The 19,067-nt window shown below is 50.1% G+C and overlaps 1 protein-coding gene across 1 annotated transcript in view; it reads left to right on the forward strand.

The window, feature by feature from the left end:
- The window catches only part of GLG1 (golgi glycoprotein 1), a 694,561-nt gene that overhangs the window by 661,124 nt on the left and 14,370 nt on the right, over positions 1-19,067 (forward strand). Inside the window, exon 25 of the mRNA XM_078669216.1 lies at positions 1,688-1,794. Within this exon, the coding sequence (XP_078525342.1) occupies positions 1,688-1,794 (107 nt within the window). The remainder of the gene's footprint in view (positions 1-1,687; positions 1,795-19,067) is intronic.

Here is a 19,067-nt window from a genome sequence, read left to right on the forward strand (position 1 = left end):
TTGGTCATACAGCTTTACCTAGAGGGTCTGAGGGCTCATTCAAACCGAGCCAATGCTGCTTCCAGTGCATTGGCATGTAGATTGCTTGTTGTGAACATGTCAGGCTGCGATGTGGGTGTCAGTCCACACATTCACAATCACTACTACCTTGATAGCCTTGACTGGTGGGAGTGGCACTTTTGCTTATCAAGCTTGCAGGACTGGTTGGATTTAGCCTTTCCACAGACCCACTACCTTTGGATGTACTGCTTTGATATCTATTCACAAGCTGAGGAATTTGCGGATAGAAGTGTCTGTCAGAAGAACACGTTACTTACCTTTGGTAACCCACTCTCTTGTGCATACTCTATCTACCTGCAGATTTCTTACCATCCTCCCTGTTCTGTCGATTGACCTTTTTCTTTCTATAAAAAGGTCCCAATTTAAAGATCTCAACACTGTCACGTCTGTGCAATTATTGGGCTCGCGTCTGATTGCTTGGACAGAGACAAGAAAGAAACTGTTGTCCACATGCTGGGATGGCACTCGTATGTGGTTCTGGTATAACTTCTGGGATGAGTCAAAGCAAACATGGAGCATACAGCACCCTGTGCTGTCATGCAGGAGTTATGCTGAGAAAAATCTCTAGATCCAGTTTGACTCCTGTGGGGTATTCACAAGGTGAAGAATCTGCAGTCAGAGTATCCACCAGAAACAGCCAAAAGAAAGAAACTTTTTCATTGGATCTCGGTCGTCATTTATTAATCCTTTAAGTCAAGGTACAGTGACAAATGAAAAATTGTATAGATTTGGTTATGCTCTAATTGCTTTAAAGAGGTGCATCAGATTACAATGTCGTTCAGAGCAGTATAATACCATTCTACCACTTGCACTGTCCTGCACGTCTGAGACCGCTTTGCTTTCCTGTGACAATCAACTAGGTCACTTCAATGGAAGGAGTTTCCAAATACAGGTATGTGTTAGAACACCAAGTGGAGTTACCCAGTTTGCATCTGAACACCATTGAAAAGGAAGTGAAATGTATCTCAACTATCCTCCTACGTTGTTTTGTCTGGCACCTTTCTCCCAATGAGTGAAACCAAGGATTGTGGAATGTCTGAGAAGGGGGCCTAGGTCATAACCTTGCCCATAGTCCTATTTGAAAATTTAGTGCTCAACGTTTAAACGTTGTAAATTAATTATGCTTTGGGGGGAAAAGGGTGTGGGGAAAGGGGTCTTGGTTTGCCCCTTCATGTGCTGGCATAATTTTGCTGCCTTTTTTTAAAATGACCTTTTAACTATTTCTGTTCTTTAAACTCTTGGCACAAGCTGGGCAAGGAGTTTGGATGTTATTTTCTGTGTTGTGCTGTACTTGAGTTGCTAACCTTGACTGCTCGATTTCTCTACTCCTGGGGAGTCCACTTGCTATAGGCAATACATTGATATTCCATTTGGAGTTTTAGTATTGGCGACCCTTGGTTACCAGGGGTGAGTTAGTGATCACACATGATTTTCACATGGGTTGAGAGCATCAACCTAATAAGTGTAAATTATTACGTATGAGTGTGCAAACGTTTGTATCTTAAAACGTTACATCTGCATTTCTGACTGTGCCTTGTCCTAGCCTGATCCATATGGGAAAACACACTTGAATTATAACCTGCCCATAAAAAGTGATTGCTGATTTTACCTATCTTGCCTGTTTTAGAGATGTCTTGTCTTATGGAAGCATTGGAGGACAAGCGAGTGAGATTGCAGCCAGAATGCAAAAAACGCCTGAATGACCGACTAGAGATGTGGAGTTTTGCTGCGAAGGTAGGAATTGAAAGCTATTAGCTGGCAAGTGTTTGGCAAACAGTTGCTTGCACAGATAATACTGCCTATTGACTCCCCAATTGCAGTTACATTTGATGTCCTCCTGAGAAGGGACTGGAATAGTGTGCTTTCGAGTGAATAGTATGTGGTCTGGAAAAAAGAACGAATGCCACCAGAACATAATCTCATTTTATGTCTCAAAATGCAGCTTAATTCTAAACGTAAATGATATGCAGTCTCCCTACCCGAATAGGTTTGTACATAGCAAGTTTGGCTGTAGATACACCCACACACTGCATACTTCTGCCATCTCATGTTGGGCCATGACTTTTGCAACTAATTTTTGTTTGTTTTGAGTCACAAGATCTGATGTGACCCCTCTCTTTTTTCCACATACACAAGGACACATACTCACCTTTGATTGTTTTCTTGCCTCATCAGATTTATACGTTTGAATCCCAGTTCTGAGACCAACACATTCCTCATTGAATAATTCGGGTCATTCAAGTTATCCAGCTTCTTCAAAAATTGCTGCATATACAAGTCCTTCCATAAAACAAAGCAACTTCATAGCCTTTGCCAAACCTCACATGGAACTCTCCATTGCCAAGTCAGGCATTGTATGATGGATCTTTAAGTGCAGGCATATTTGCTATACCAAGGCTGAGTGACCACTATCTGTCCCTCACAAGGCACAGTTAATTTTTCAGATTTCTCGCCATTTGAAAATTCCCCAAGCGTACGGCTGGATCTGAAAGAGACACGTTAGTGATAGATTCCTTACCTTAGAATATCCCCAGGCGTCGGACTGGATCCGGAAATTTTTTGCGTAGCAGTACCCTTGCGTGTCGGTAGGCGTCGTCTGCGGCTCCGCGTCCGTCGTCGGCGCCGTGTTGACGTCGTCGGAGTACTTAGACGCCGCCTCCGCGTGCTGACGTCAGTTCTTCTTTTTTCCGCGCCAGCAGCGCAGATCCGGAAAAAGTGGTACCTTAGTCATTTTTTGACTAAAACTTTTTGATCCTTTTTGATCATTCTTTCGAGTCTTCGACTCCGAACGGTGCCGGTAGGGATGTCAGGTTTCAAGCCTTGGGAGGATTGCGACCGACTGATGTCGGTCACGGACTCTCACCGTCGGTGTCTCCACTGTCGCGGCGTCGATTATGACGACAAGACCTGCTCCGACTGCCGGGCCCTGACTTCAAAAGCTAGGCAGGAGCGGTTCCGCAAGCGACTCAAGCTCCGGCAGTCGGCCCGGCGCCGTGAGAGGTCCCGGTCCGGACGGAGGTCGAAGGACCGGTCGCGGGAGCGGAGCCACCATAGCTCCGGGAGTCGGCATCACTCCTCGGGGTCGAAGTCGTCAGGTAAGCACAAGAAGTCGAAGAGACGTAATCTCTCTTCCGACTCCCCCCGACGCGGCCGGGGGTTCGGGTGACACCGCCCACGCGGCTCCGTCGGAGTCGCGGGCGTCGCGTCCGGCCTCATAACCTCTGGTCCCTGGGCCACGCGCAACGCCGGAGGAGATCGAACGTTTCCTCATGGCCATAAGGTCTCTCACTCCTCCGACGGGCTCTGCGGCGCCATCGGGCCCAGCGGACCAGTCTCGGGGCCCTAGCGGGTCGGGGGCTGCGGCCCCAACGCAGTCGGGTGCTTCGCCCGCTGGATCCGGTTCTGGATCTGGGTCGTCGCCGGTGGACTTGACGACCTCACCGGCGCCGGTCACTCAGGTGTCACCTCCGGCGCCGTCTTCGGGCGGCGCTGTCCCCGATGCCTCCCTCGATCCGGTTGCGATGCCGCTCTCGACGCTGTTTGGAGAGTTCTACTTCAACGAACCGGCCCCATCATTTGACACCCCTGAGTACCAGGAGATGGGTGATGAGGAGAAATGGGAAGGGTCTGAGGACCCTCTGACACAGGAGTGTCAGTCCCAGGAGGACTAGACAGGTGGACTTGGGGATGCCAGTGGTCTGGACACCTCGCCAGACACTGGTTTTGTCTCACCTCCTACCGTGGCTACGGAGGAGGGGGCAACCTACAGTGTGGTGCTGTTGCGGGCGGCCAAGGCCTTGGGCCTTGAACTCCCCGTCGCGTCCGTGAGGACTAACCTCCTCACTGAGGTCCTTAAAACGCAGTCAAGCTCGGCTGAGCCTCTGTTGCCGTTTAATGAGGCCTTGACTGACGTTCTTTTGGGCACTTGGTCCAGGCCCGCTACAGGTTCGCCTGTAGATAGGAACGTGGCCAGACGCCACCACCCGGCCCCGGGCGACCCATGTTTCCTGTCCACCCACCCCACCTCCGAGAGCCTGGTCATCCAGGCTTCAAATTCCCAGTCTGCATTCCCGACAGCTCCGCTTGACGGGGAATCCAAGAGGTATGAGCAGTACGGCAAGAAGGTATTCTCCTCCCTGAGTCTGGGACTGAGGTCTTCCAACACCGCATGCCTCTTGGGCCGCTACACCCACTCTCTGTGGGACACGGTTGCGGAAGTGCTGCCAGAATGCCCATTGGAGGTACGGGCTAAACTCGGCCAGGCCCTTGTGGAAGGCCGGGATGCAGCACGATATTCTATCCGGTGTGGACTGGATACCACCGACTCTCTGGGCAGAGCGATGGCAACGACGGTGGCGATTCGTCGCCACGCCTGGTTGAGGTCCGCAGCTTCTCGGCTGATGTCCAGAATACTCTCATGGACATGCCGTTTGATGGCCGTCACCTTTTTGGCGACAAGGCAGACCATGCGCTTGAGCGCTTTAAGGACTCCAGGGCTACGGCCAGGTCCTTGGGCCTCTCGCCCCTGCGCCAGCAAACGGGTGCCTTTCGCTCCTTTCGTGGCCAAGGAAGGGGCGCCCCCACACTTGCTGCCAGCCACGCACCGCAGACTAACATCCAACGCCGTGGCGGCCGTGGAAACCGCCGTGGCGGCGGTCGGGCACAACGGCAAGGTCAGTCCACACCTTCCCCCGCAGCATCCACCTCACAACCCTCCTAGTCCGTGCTTTAAGGCCCATGTGACGCCAGTGGGGGGCAGGGTTTGCCATCACCTCTTCCACTGGCGTACTGTCACGTCGGACAGGTGGGTGCTGCAAATCGTCCGAAGGGGCTACTCCCTCCCCTTCGAGGCGACCCCTCCAGCCATGCCACCGCAATACCACAGTGTATCGGGGGATCATTTGCGACTTCTGCAGGAGGAAGTTACGGCCCTCTTGGCCAAGGGGGCCATCGAGCGCGTTCCTGGGCCAGAAGTAGGGTGTGGTTGCTACTCCCACTACTTTCTGGTACCCAAGAAGGGCAAAGGGGGCCTACGCCCTATCTTGGACCTACGGAATGTCAACGGCTTCCTCCGGAATGAGAAGTTCAAAATGCTGACACTGGCTCAGGTCTTAGCTGCCCTGGACGCAGGAGACTGGATGGTAGCGTTGGACTTGCAGGACGCTTATTTCCACATCCCCGCCCTGCAGGCCCTCCGGCGTTACCTGCGGTTCACGGTAGGCCACGAGCACTTTCAGTTTACCATGCTCCCCTTCGGCCTTACCAGCGCCCCACGGGTGTTCACGAAGGTGATGGCGGTGGTCGCAGCTCATCTGCGCAGGTTAGATGTTTCAGTCTTCCCCTACCTCGACGACTGGCTGTTTAAGGCGGGCTTGCCCCAAACAGTCGTCAGCCACCTCCAGACACCGGCAGACCTCCTGCACCTGCTGGGGTTTTCCATCAATGTGCCGAAGTCACACCTGTGCCCCTCTCAGAAGCTCCTCTTCATCGGAGCGGTTCTCGACTCGGCGCAGTTTCGGGTTTATCCTCCCGAACAGCGGGTTCAGGAAATTCAGGCTCTGATTCCACTCTTTCAGCCTTTATCCTGAGTCTCGGTCAGGTTGACGCTGCGGCTTCTGGGGCTGATGGCCTCCTACATCCTTTTGGTGCATCACGCCCGGTGGCGGATGCGGGCTCTGCAGTGGGACCTGAAGTTTCAGTGGGCCCAGCATCAGGGCAACCTATCCGACCATGTCCTGATCTCGGAGGGCACTGCGAGACCGCTGCAGTGGTGACTCACAGACCGCGATTGGGTCAGCGGCAGATCCCTCTCCCTTCCCCAACCGGAGCACGTAGTTGTGACGGACGCGTCCCTCCAGGGCTGGGGAGGCCACATGGGAGAGGCGGAGATCAGAGGCCTCTGGTCTCCGGCGGAGTCTCGGCTCCATATCAACCTTTTGGAGCTGCGGGTGATTCGTCTATTACTGAAGGCATTCCTCCCCTCCTTTCGGGGGAGTGTAGTGCAGGTGTTCACGGACAACACCACCGCCATGTGGTACTGCAACAAACCGGGCGGGGTGGGGTGGTGGACCCTTTGCCAGGAGGCTCTGCGCCTCTGGCAGTGGCTGGAACATCAGGGCGTGACCCTGGTGGTTCAACACCTGGCAGGTTCTCTGAACGCCAGGGCGGACGAACTCAGCCGTCGGTGCATGATGGATCACGAATGGCGTCTTAACTCGGACGTGGCGCAAGGCCTCTTTAAGCAGTGGGGAGAGCCTTGGTTAGATCTATTCGCCACCGAAGAGAACGCGCAATGTCATCAGTTCTGCGCGTTGGAGTTTCCAAGGCGGCACTCGCTCGGAGACGCTTTTCGTCGCGAGTGGAGTTGCGGTCTATTGTACGCCTTTCCGCCTATACCACTTCTGCCCAGAGTGCTGAAGAAGATCAAGCGCAACCGGGCCCAAGTCATCCTCGTGGCTCCGGACCGGGCACGAAGGTACTGGTATCCAGAGCTACTCAGTATGTCAGTCGACCCCCCGGTTCGTCTGCCTCTTCAGGAGGACCTTCTGTCGCAGCAGCAGGGGACGGTCCTCCACCCGAACCTGTCCAGTCTCCACATCCATGCTTGGAGATTGAGCGGCGACAGTTGAGGCCATTTGACTTGCCTCCTGAAGTCTGTAATGTCATTCTGGCAGCCAGGCGTCCCTCCACAAAGTCTGTATCCGCCTGCAGGTGGAACAAATTTGTGGCATGGTGCACAGCAAAGGCTGTGGATCCTCTTGCTGCCCCTCTTTCTGAGGTTCTTCTCTTCCTTCTTTCTCTTGTCCAGCAGGGCTCTGCTCTGGGCACTATCAAGGGCTACCTTTCTGCCCTTTCAGCCTTTCTAAGGCTGCCTGATCAACCTTCTTTGTTCAAGTCCCCTATTGTAAATCGCTTTCTGAAGGGCATCACACACACGTTCCCTCCTGTTCCGTTTGTGATGCCTCAGTGGGACTTGAACCTTGTTCTTACGTTTCTGATGTGCGCTCCGTTTGAGCCACTCCACAACTGTCCTCTGTGCCTTCTTACTCTGAAGACTGCTTTCCTGGTTGCCATCACCTCTGCCAGGAGAGTGAGTGAGCTCCAGGCTCTTTCATGTACACCCCTTTTCCTTTCTGTCCATCCGGACAAGGTTGTGTTGCGTACTAAGCCATCTTTCCTGCCCAAGGTTGTCACGGCCTTCCATATCGGGCAGTCTATAACCTTGCCCACCTTCTTTCCGCCACCGCATCCCTCTAAAAAGGAAGAGCGGCTCCACCGTCTGGACCCAAAACGTGCGCTTTCATTCTACTTGGATCGCACACGCCAGTTCTGGGTGGATGACCAACTCTTTGTTGGTTACGTCGGCGCTAAGAAGGGGCGGACGGTGCACAAAAGGACCATCTCTCGGTGGATCATCTTGTGCATCCAGGCGTGTTACTCCTTGGCTAAGAAGGAACCCCCTGTTGGGCTGAGGGCTCATTCCACTTGGGCCACGGCGACTACAACTGCCTTAGGCCGAGGAGTGCCCTTGCAGGACATTTGTCAGGCAGCTACGTGGGCCTCGCTGCACACGTTTGCAAGACACTACTGCCTGGACAGTCCAGTCCGGAGGGATGGCTTCTTTGGCCGTTCCAGCCTCCAGGACTTTCTGGTGTGATTATTGGTTCGCAGACCCACCACCGGGGTTGGTATTGCTGGGGTATCTATTCTAAGGTAAGGAATCTATCACTAACGTGTCTCTTTCAGATGCACAAGTTACTACTTGTGTAACGATCTATCTGTAAGAGACATTAGTTAGTGATAGATTCCTTACCGACCCACCCATCCTCCCCGTTCTACGAACCGATATCTATCTAGGGTTAAGGTCATCCCCTTTCAGGGCCCTAGTTTCAATGGCACCAGTGTTGGGTTTTAACATGGCTCTGCGTCTCTGGCACGGAAAAGCTGCGTCTAAGAACTGACGTCAGCACGCGGAGGCGACGTCTAAGTACTCCGACGACGTCATCACGGCGCCCACGACGCCGACCACGGACGCGGAGCCGCCTACCGATGCACAAGGGTACTGCTATGCAAAAAAATTCCGGATCCAGTCTGACGCCTGGGGATATTCTAAGGTAAGGAATCTATCACTAACTAATGTCTCTTACAGATATATCGTTACACAAGTAGTAACTTGTGCATCAAGACTATTTCCAGTAGTACCTCAGTGCGCTGTCGGGTGTCTGCATGCAGCACCATTCTTGCGTAGTTTCAGAAATGTGCGAAGCCTATATAGGCGCCACCGGCGTGCGCTCACATCATTTCATCTATTTCCACTCCACCAAACGTAGATCAGACCTCTATTTACGTCTTTTAAGCCCTATAAGGACTTTCGCAAACATATGTCTGTGACCGATACTCTCCAAATTTGCCTCTGGTCCCTGGGATAGAGCCACACCTCTAAGTCCTCCAGTGAGTACGCATCGAAGAACCCAAAGGCCATACAAGACTGCGAGGCAAAACTACATCGCCAAGCACAGGAAGACTCTGTGACGAGACCAGTCCAAGTCAAACTTTTGGTCCAGTTCGAGATCCAGAAGTAACAAGAGTCTTTCCAGGGGTCCGTCTTCCTCTCAATCTAAATATTTGGCTAAGCGAGATTCAGCTTCTTCGCGCCATTCATACTCTTGTGACGACGCAGGGCTGCACTATACATCTGAGTTGTTTGACTTCAGAGCCAATCCTGCAATGTCTTCCAACAAAACCAGAGTTTCTGGGGGTACATAGTCACCTGCCCCACTGGATGTTTGACATTCAAGCAGATGGGTTTTACCGATTGTCCGGAAGGGCTACTTCCTCCCCTTCGAGACTACCTCTTCACCCATGCCAACTGCTTTAGACCGGCTGATGGAGGACCATCTTTCCTTGCTATGCCAGGAAGTGACTACTCTCTTGACCAAGGGAGCCATAGAGAGGGTGACCATGGCAGAAGCAAAGTGTGGTTGCTATTCTTGCTACTTCCTTGTGCCCAAGAAGGTGGAAAGCCATCATCCTAGCCTAGACCTGCTGTAGGAAGCTGGCTTTTTATGTGTTAGTGCCAATGTAAGGGCACACCATGCCAAAAGTGCAGACGACCCTTATTGTAAGAAAGTGTCTCTGTATATACTGCACCGAAGCTCTCTTCAATCTGTATATGAGACCGTTGGCTGATGTCGTCCGCCCATTTGGAGTTAAGATCATCTCCTACGCGGACGACACGCAGCTGGTGGTCTCACTGGCGCAGGAGGCAAACCGTCCCCCGCCAGGCGGGCTTAGAGAATGCCTGGAGGAAGTGAAGACGTGGATGTCTTCATCATCCCTTAAATTGAACGGGGACAAAACAGAGCTGATGCTCCTTGGCCTTTCAGATCGTGGCCTCCCTCCCACCCTGTGGCCCCCCTGTCTAGGTTCCCCGCCACCCCCCAAAAATAACATCAAGAGCCTCGGAGTGTGGCTGGACAGATCTCTGTCCTTCAATGTTCAAGCCACAAAACTTTCAGACACCTGTTTCGGCATCATGAGGATGCTAAATAAAATATTCCCCCTCCTTCCCATGGAAGCAAAACAGGTGGCTATACAAGGCCTCATACACTCACGCCTTGATTTCAATAACGTACTCTACCTCGGCGCCCTAGAGTACACCCTACGTAGGCTGCAGATTGTGCAGAATTGCGCAGCACGCCTACTGCTCGAAATCCCCCGTAGACACTCAGTGAGGGCCGGATTGACTAGCCTTCATTGGCTACCGGTTCGGCAGAGAGTTCTGTTCAAAGCACTATGCATAGCTCATCAAGCCTTCTGGGACACAGGCCCCAGCATCACCCGCGATCTGGTCACTCATTACACCCCTAACCGCAGTCTCCGTTCCGGCCAGACGTTCTTGGCATTTGTACCAAGAATTAAAAGATCCAGATCTGGCGGAAGGACGTTTGCATACAACGCCTCCAAGCTCTGGAATACGCTGCCACTTAACCTCAGAGCCAACCCGAACCTCAATGTGTTTCGTAAACCACTAAAGACCTTTTTGTTTACATCCCCCCACTAACTGCCGCTCCTCCACTCTCTGCTCAACAGTAGGTATTGGTTATCCCAGCGCTTGGACGCCTTCGGGCAACAATTTGCGCTTTATAAATCGGCAAGTTTAGTTTAGTTTAGTGTGCACAGAGTCCACAGTCCCCAGAGGTATGGCAGAGGCTAAAGTTAGATATAACCTTACTCTCTAACGTGGTAGCTTGGTCGAGCAGTAAGGCAGTATCAGAGGACAGTGTAAAGCATCTGCTGTACACACTCAGTCAGCAAGTGGTCTCACACACTCAAGAACTGAACTCTAGGCCAATTGTTTGGTATATAAAAATATACAGTTTATTTTAGAACCACAAGTAGGTATCATAAATACTTTATCAGCATGAGATGTTGCAATTGAATACTTTCAAATAGCAATAGACTTTTAAATTCAATAGCTACAGTTGTTGCAATACGCAACACAAGTTAAACACAAAATAACATTGAGCTCAATGGGAAATTTTAAGTAAATGCAAGGAAATCACTTTACAAATGTTTTTCTTACTCAGGGCTGGATCCTGGATTCAGCCCTGGTGCATTTCCTGCAAACAGTTGAAAGAAATCGTTTTTGTTACACAGGTGATTTTTAAGGAATATTTGTATGTTTCAAAAATCGACAGAAGAATTTCTGGCAAAAACCAGGCAATGTTATCCTGTGGTAGGAAATCAGGTTATCGGAAAATCACAGTTGTAATTACTTTTTAGGTGCAGTGCTGGGCTCAAAGATACAGCACTGAGATCTCTCTTGGTAGCAGGTGAGTAATTACGTTTTCGTTGATCGGATGATTTTTAGTGAATATTTTAAAGTTGCAAAACTCGACACGGAAGAAACTCAGCCAATGTTACCCTATGGAGAAAATCAAGTTGTCGGTCTTTGGGTAAGTACTCTGCTGGCAGAGTTAAGGTTCTGGGGGTAGACTCGGGTCTCCCAAGGTCTAGGTACAGTTGTTACACCATCAGCGGACACAGGGGCCGCCGGGTACACAGTGAGTAGGCTCAATTTTATCCTCTGGAGGATAGGGGGCCTTTGGTTGATGGCTGGTAGCAGGCAGACCACGCGGCTGTGGGAGCTGAGCTCCCGGTCACTTACACTGGGGAAGTAGGTTCGGATAGTTGCTGCACTTCCAGTGGCACTCGGGCGGCTGTGTGCAGGGTGCTTTTGGGCCTTCGGGCCCCCAATGTATTTCAATGGGAAAGCTGGAAGTTGAACAAAGGCTGCAGGCTCGGGAACGGAGATTCTTCAGGTGCGACCACCACTTCGAGAGGTAAGTTGGTATGTTGTAGGATAGGTAGGCACCCCGGAGTTGGGCACAAGGGGCCGTGGGGCGCCAGGTGCAGGGGTGTCTTCTGGTGTCGGGAAATCTTACCCTCAGCAGGTCGTGGTTGGAGGGGTCCCTTGTTGTGAGGCTGCAGGCATATTCGGGAGTGTCGAGGAGGGTCCTTGGGGGCTGGATTCTGGGTCACAGTCGCCGGGGGGACGTCCTCGTGGTCTTTGTCCACTCAGGCACGGGCCGGGCTCGTCGGGTGCAGTGTGTGCTGGATTCGCAGTTCCTGGCTGGCACCAGGGGTTGTTGCTGTTTGAGCAGAACCACTGCTCGTGGGAGTCCCAGTCTTTAAATGAGCAAGGCAGTCAGGTCCTCCGGGGTTTTCGAGGTTGCTGACCACAGGAGACACCGGGATTTAGCAGGAGCAGGTTCGAGGGTGGACAGGCCTGTAGGGCTAGGGCCAAGTCAGTTGGTATCGTTCTCTTGTTAGCAGCTGCACGGCAGGTCTTCTATCTTCTTGTTTCGGAATCGGGATCAGAGGAAGGAAGGTTCAGGCTGCCCCTAAATACTAATTTATGGGGCGTTACAGGTAGGGCAAGGACAGGGACCAATGGGTCCCTTTCCTGGGTTGAGTACACTCCCTTATCCTGCCACTCGCCAGTTTGAGGGGGCAGGAGCCTAGCTCTGATTGGGTAGGGCTCCCCATTCTCAAAATGGCGAGGGCCCGGAGTTGTGCTTCACCTCGCCTCCCCCACCTGGGGGGTGTAACAAAAGCGATTTCTTTCAACTGTTTACAGGAGATGCACCAGGGCTGAATCCAGGATCCAGCCCTGAGTAAGAAAAACATACGTAAAGTAATTGATATTGCGTTTTACTTAAAACTCCCATTGAGCTCAATGTTATAATTGTGTTTAACTTGTGTTGCATATTGTAACAACTGTATCTATTGCATTCAAAAGTCTATTGCTCATTGAAATTAATCAAATGCAGCATCCCATTCTGAGAAAGTATTTTAAACCTACTTGTGGTTCTAAAGTAAAACAATCTATTTTTATATACAAAACAATTGGCCTAGAGTTCAGTTCTTGAGTGTGTGAGACCATTTGCTGACTGTGTACAACAAATGCTTTACACTGCCTTTGATACTGCCTAACTGCTCGACCTAGCTACCACTTTAGAGAGTGAAGTTATATCTAACTTTAACCTCTGCTATACCGCTGGGGACTGTGGACTCTGTGCACACTGTACCTTACTTTGGTGCAGTATATACAGAGCCACTTTCTTACACAAGCCAAATTTGCGTCCTTTTTTTTCCAACATCATGGGGATTCTAAAGGTACCCAGGGTTTGTGGATTCCCCTGGAGGGGACCCAGAAATTAGCCAAAATACAGCTACATTTTAGTTTTGGGGGGGAAAACGTGACACAAAAGGGCTACAGATGAAAGCGTCTGGTTTTTTCCCTGCAAATGGTATTAAAAAAAAGGGTTGTGGTGCTGAAATCACCATCTTACCAGCTTTCAGGGACAAGCAGACTAGTCAGAAAACAAACATTTTATACACAGTTTTGGCATTTTATTGGGACATTGTCTATTTTTGCTATTTTTTGTGCTTTCAACCTCCTTCCAGTTAATGGTAGACATGGGTAAGAAAGCAATAATGGATCCTAGAAAGCTAAAAAAAAATTTAAATTAGACCAAATTCTGAATTTAGCAAGGGGTCCTTTGTGTAGATCCTTCAAGGTTTCTTTATAGAAACGAACAGTTAAATATAGGAAAAATTGAAAATTTGTTGAAAAAACAGCCTTTTGTGTCAACGTTTTCACCTGTAACTTCTTCTAATTATGACAGCTTTTTAAAAGCAATATACCATTACATCCGCTGGACGTTACTGGTTGTGGGGATATATAGGACTTGTAGGTTCACCAAGAACCCGACACACCCAGAGCCAAAATCTAAACAGCGACTTGTTTATTATGTACCCGGTATATAGCAATTATTCTGGTGAAATATATACATGGACAAATCGGTATGAAAGACACCTATGTATTTATGAAATGGGATCAAAATATAGAGTTTAGAAATAGCAGATATTTAAACATTTCCGAGATTGGGAATACTCATACTAGCATGAGAATTATCAATCATTTTTCAAAATTACTTCTTTTTTACACATTCTTTTATTTGGAAGGCAGAAATGCATCGAAAGTCAATAGGTAATTACAGTTGCTTTAAAAAATGTCAAAAAAGCCATTTTCCACACATTTCTGTGGTGGAAAGTTCTGGCAAATGTGTGAATCCACAAATATCCCCCCCCCCTCCCCCGCGTTCCCCAAAGTCAAGAAAAATGGTACCTCACTTGTGTGGGTAGGCCTAGTGCCCGCGACAGGAAACGGTGCCAAACGCAACGTGGACACACCACAATTTCACCGCGAAAAATGACCCTTTATTGGCGAAGTGCCTAGCTGTGGGTTTTTTTAGCCCTAGCTCTGCCGGCACCTAGGGAATCCTAGCAAACCTAAACATTTTTAGGTCTCGGCTGGCGATAGCGCGCATGCGCTGCTTTCGGCATTCAAGAGCTTCTTGCAATCAATACAGATTCTGAAGCTCTCGGAGGCAGAGCCCATCTCTTTAATTGGGTAACGTCATCTTCCATGCAAAACGCTGGCTTCTGATTGTAAAGAAGGATTCTTAGTTCCTCCTTGTTGCCACCTTGTCTCCTTTTGGCCCCGCCCACCGGGATTGGATCGTTTACTGGCGACGTGTTACTATCTCCATTAATTACAGGGTGAGGATTTTTTTTTGTCATTCCGGCTGGTGTGAGGTGCACGCTGTGTACTTACTGTCATTCCAGCTTCTTTTTAATGTTTGTCTTGCCGATCCGGTGGTGCACTCGCTGTTCCTGTTGCACACAGTGCAAAGAGGCTCGCTTACTTTGCTTGTTCTTACAAGCCCTGTATCATGACTGTGTGTTGCTGAATACCAACGCTGCCTACTCTCGGTTACACCTCGTGTCTTTTTATTTTTCAAACTACATATCCTGTCTGTCTCACTATTTTGCAGGTTCCTTTCTTCTCTGTTTTCCCCATGTGACCGCTTTCCTAACTTCCTATTCCTCCTTCTGACACACGTTTTGCCCCCTCCTGCTCATGGTCCAATGAAATAAAGAAGTCCAGATCCCTAACATGGATGCTTGTGCCGTCCAATGCAACCACCAGAACATGTTAAGCGTTGGGCAAGATAGAGGTAAAAGAGCCAGTAGTCAAAGTCGAACCAATCAGAGGCGGGCGCGCGCACCTTAGAGACGCACGTGCGAAGACTTAATCCCCATTAGCGTGCGTGCTTCTCTGGTACGATGCCTGCGGTTGGATGGATTACACCACTGTTGCGCCAAAGAGGGGCTGGAACAAGTCAGCAAGCCGCTCGCCTGCTGGTTTTTAAATTGCACCCATGTGGATTCTGAAAGTCCCAACAGGCCCAGGTTAGTCTCACTTCATGTCGATGCATTATGAGAGACCATATACACTTTTGCCCAACGCCCCTTTTCAAATGCCGACCAGACGGGGTCAGCCCCTCGCGTTTCGCAGCTTGCCCTGGCTGACAGTCCCAGCTCTAACAGCACTTCGGAGGCAGCGGCCTGTCAATAAATCTTCACATTTCCACACAGGGCGGGAGCAGGGGTTGGATGTGCTTTTGATGTCAGGGTAAGCTCAGCAAGGAGGAGGCTGTCACCAGAAAATCTCCTCATTAAGGCTTAAGTTAGGGCACGTCAGGCCCAGGACTGCGCAGGCAGAAGTGCCAACAGGGTCCCGGTCCATTGCACAGTCTGCACTGTGTGCTGCTGGCACACAGTGAGTTGGCAAGGGATGGAAAGACTCAGCTGTTAATGCGGCACTGCAGGCCATACTCTCCTCCAGCACCACGTTTCGCCCACTCCCAAAAAACCCATGCACAGGGGCAGCTGCCAGTCTATCCTACAGAACTTAGCATGATAGAACATGTTTCTTCTTTGCGATGGGAAAGCCAACATATAAGTCGCAGAATGGAAGGGATTTTGAATATACAGCCAAAATGAGCTGATATTTAAAAGTAAAATCAAGAAATGGAAAAGTGGTGTCCTGATGACCAGATGCCAACTGGCACCTTACATACAGTTTTATTTACATTCTGCAATCCATTCTTCCTGAGCGTGGGAAGATCAGGTACCCAGAACAATTCAGTTGTAATACTTTTCCTGAACCACGTGTGATTTGAAATGCCCTCGTTGTGGGATTTAGTGAGTGCCCCTGCTTGGGGGCCTGTACTCCTGGTGATTGCCCTACATGTTTCATCATTTTGAATGATCTTTTTGTAATGAGCTTTGCTGTTGGTGCAAGCAGGTTTCCGTTTGGGGTGTAATGTGCTACAGAGTTTGAGTTGGTCCTTTGCCTAGTAGGCCTCTTGGACTCGACCAGTTTGTATTTGGAGAATTTAGAGGAAAATTGAGTATCTGAGTTGCCTAATTTGAGCTCAATGGCCTTCAAGGGCATGTGACACCAGAGCTAAATGGCAGAAGCACCTAAAGCAAATATTTCTGGCACCAAGAAGACACACAAAAATGTTACCCAAAAGTGTCGGATTCCTTCCCTTTTTCTTCAGAGCTTGCATTTACTGAGTGAATTTTGAAGTAATTTGAAACTAGCATTTAAAATGCAATAGGTCTCTCCTTTTATTAAGTTAATGCCATTTGCTTTGCTTATGGTATTTGTTAGACCTGACATCATTGGCGTGAGTCTCCCTTCCATTTTTTATGGATTGCCTCCTCTATTTTGATATGTTTTTGCTGGATTTATGCTTTGGGCACTGTGCCACTGCTAATCAGTGCCACAGTGCAAGTGCTCCTCATGTTAAATTGACATACTGATTGGATTCCATGATTGGGTTATTTGATTTATCTTTCTGAAAGAGACACGTTAGTGATAGATTCCTTACCTTAGAATATCCCCAGGCGGCAGACTGGATCCGGAAATTTTTTGCGTAGCAGTACCCATGTGCGTCGGTAGGGCGCCGTGATGACGTCGGAGGAGGAGTACTTAGACGCCGCCGCCGCGTGCTGACGTCAGTTCTTCTTTTTTTCCGCGCCAGCTAGCGCAGATCTGGAAAAAGTTGTTGTGAGAAGTTGGCCTTATATATGATGCTCACTAGTTCTAGTGATCACCTTGTATCAGTCCAAACAACCCTTATGGTGATTGGTTGTAAGTCAGCCTTATAGACCAGCTATCCTAATGGTAGCATTGACAAAGCAGTCTTAGGCTAAACTCTTTTGGCATGTGAAGCCAGCTGTTTTACCACATATAACCCCTTGAATACCAGATGAAAGGACACCACACAGGTTGTTATAAAAATAAACAGTATATTTATTAATAACAAACACCTCTGAACTCTTTATGAGATCAGAGGGCTAAGCACATGACCATCTCTTAGGAAAAATACGATAAGTTGCACAAAATTACAATGGTGCCCTAGGGGCACGGCAAACCATATACTAAGTAAATGGGTTAAGTAGAACGATTTAGAAAATGAAGATGCCCAGAGGATGTAGGTTCGCTGGGACTACCCTACTCTAACCTTAGGTAAGTATCAGGAGGCCCATGGGACGCGTGTGCAGAGTGTGAACTCACACGCGGGATGCGGAACAAAGTCAATGGGCAGAACAAATTACGAAAAGGTAAGTTCCTACTAGTTACGACTAAAACAACTGGATACCTGGACACTAGGAGAGTCAATCTACCCTTGAGCACCGAAATGCTCTTGTTACCTCACCCACGGGCTGCGGGTGCATAGTTGTCAAAGTGTGTTGGGTTTCCGCGTCGAAGTCTATGGAGCCTTGAAGAAAGATGCTGCAGGCGACCAGGAGGAAGATGTCCGGTGCGATCCACGGGTGGATCGAGGAAGAAGAGGACCTGAAAGCAGAGGGGACAGTGTTCAAAGTCACTAGCCAGTGACCGGTGTGGAACCAGGAGGGAACCAGATGCTGTCGTCGCGATCAGGTGAAGAGTGGACGCTTGTCTCTGCAGCCATGTGGACCAGGAGGTGTCTTCGATGACCAGGATGGAGGCACGAGCTGTCCCACGCAGGCTCTCGCTGTCGGCGGTGTCGGATCCGGATTTGGAATCAACAGTCCTTGGCAAAGGCAACCCACGCGGTGAGTGGAAACGGCGTCTGGAGTGGACCAGGAGGGTCCAGGCTGCTCCTCTTTTGGAAGGGAGCAAGGGCCAGTCTGGAGCAACCAGACCAGCAGTGTAGATTTCGTGGATCGTCGTCTAGGAGGTCACTAGCCAGCCGGCAAGTGACCAGACAACGCGTCGAGCAGCAATCAAGCAAAAGGGCCCCACGCAGATCTCGTGGATGCTGGAGGGCTGGTCTTTGGTGCAGGAGCTGCTCGGGGCAATTGGGGTTTCTCAATCCCCAAAGCACTTACTCGAGGATGCCTCAGAAGCCGTGCTGGAAGCGAAGTGCAGTCTCTTCAAGATGGCCGGTCACACATGTCTCGTCGCACCCACGGGTCTCAGCTGTGCTGCAGATGTCGGAGAGGTCTGGGAGTCCGGGTCTCGTCGGGCTCTGAAGTCTGGATCCGGCAGGAAGGACGACAAAGTGGACCGCTAGGACGCTTGATGGTGCCTGCAGTTGCAGGGTGGACACTCCTTGCCCACAAGGGAGATTCTTCAGTTTTCTGTGGAGCAGAACGTCCAAGTCCAGAGTTTCTTCTTGTGAAAGTTGTTCAGGATAATCTAATCTGAAATGGGACCAGCTCCTACCTTTATCCTGCTAAAGGGGGCTGTACTACGACTAGGTACCTCCTATGGGTGGGACCAGGCAGGGGGGTGGTTACACCCCCTATCCTTTGTCCGGTTTCGCGCCAGAGCTGGGGCTGGAGTGCCCCAGCAACTGGTTTGAACCGGTGTATGCACAGGGACACCTTGTGTGCCCCAGGCATGTCTCATTCCTTTCAGGCCTCCCTACCTCAATACACAAAATCCTGTCTGGGGTGGTGCTAGCACCTCCCAAGGCAGGAAGCCCTTTGTCCAGGCCTCCCTCGCTGGAAGGACTCCCAGCAGCAGGAGGTCAGACTTGTGTCTGTGGTGGCAGCATCCATTTTGTGATGCTGAGGCTCGAGTTAACTTTAACCGGGGTTCACAGTTACATACATGCTGTGTCCCTCTAACAGGGTGGAATGCTACCCCTGTCGCCAGAACTGGCGAGGGGGTAGTATTCCAATTCGTATGACACCTTACTCGACATGTTTTGATAAGGCTATACCAAAGTTAGCAATAACCGCGAGGATTATAATGCACTTAAGAGTATATGGTATAGCGTTATCATGGAACAGCTATAAGGACTTGGTTCCGCAAGCTGCAGACAGGCTCAGCTCATGCTAGAGCACCATCTCACATAATTACAAGCACTCTGCCTTCAGGATTGATAAGGCCTGCCATAGGAGTGACTGATAGGAATATATGTGTCCATTTTGGGGTTAGATATAGGTATACTATATCTACAGCAAAGGGTGATTACACCACCTTGCCCCAGCTGTCTTACCAGCCAGTTGTGTCTGTTTAGATGGCCAGCCAGGGGTGGCATAATACATGCTTCAGCCCCATGGTACCTAAGGTACATTGTACAGGG

The sequence above is a fragment of the Lissotriton helveticus genome, chromosome 12, assembly GCF_964261635.1.
Source record: "Lissotriton helveticus chromosome 12, aLisHel1.1, whole genome shotgun sequence".
Taxonomy (NCBI): Eukaryota; Metazoa; Chordata; class Amphibia; order Caudata; family Salamandridae; genus Lissotriton; species Lissotriton helveticus.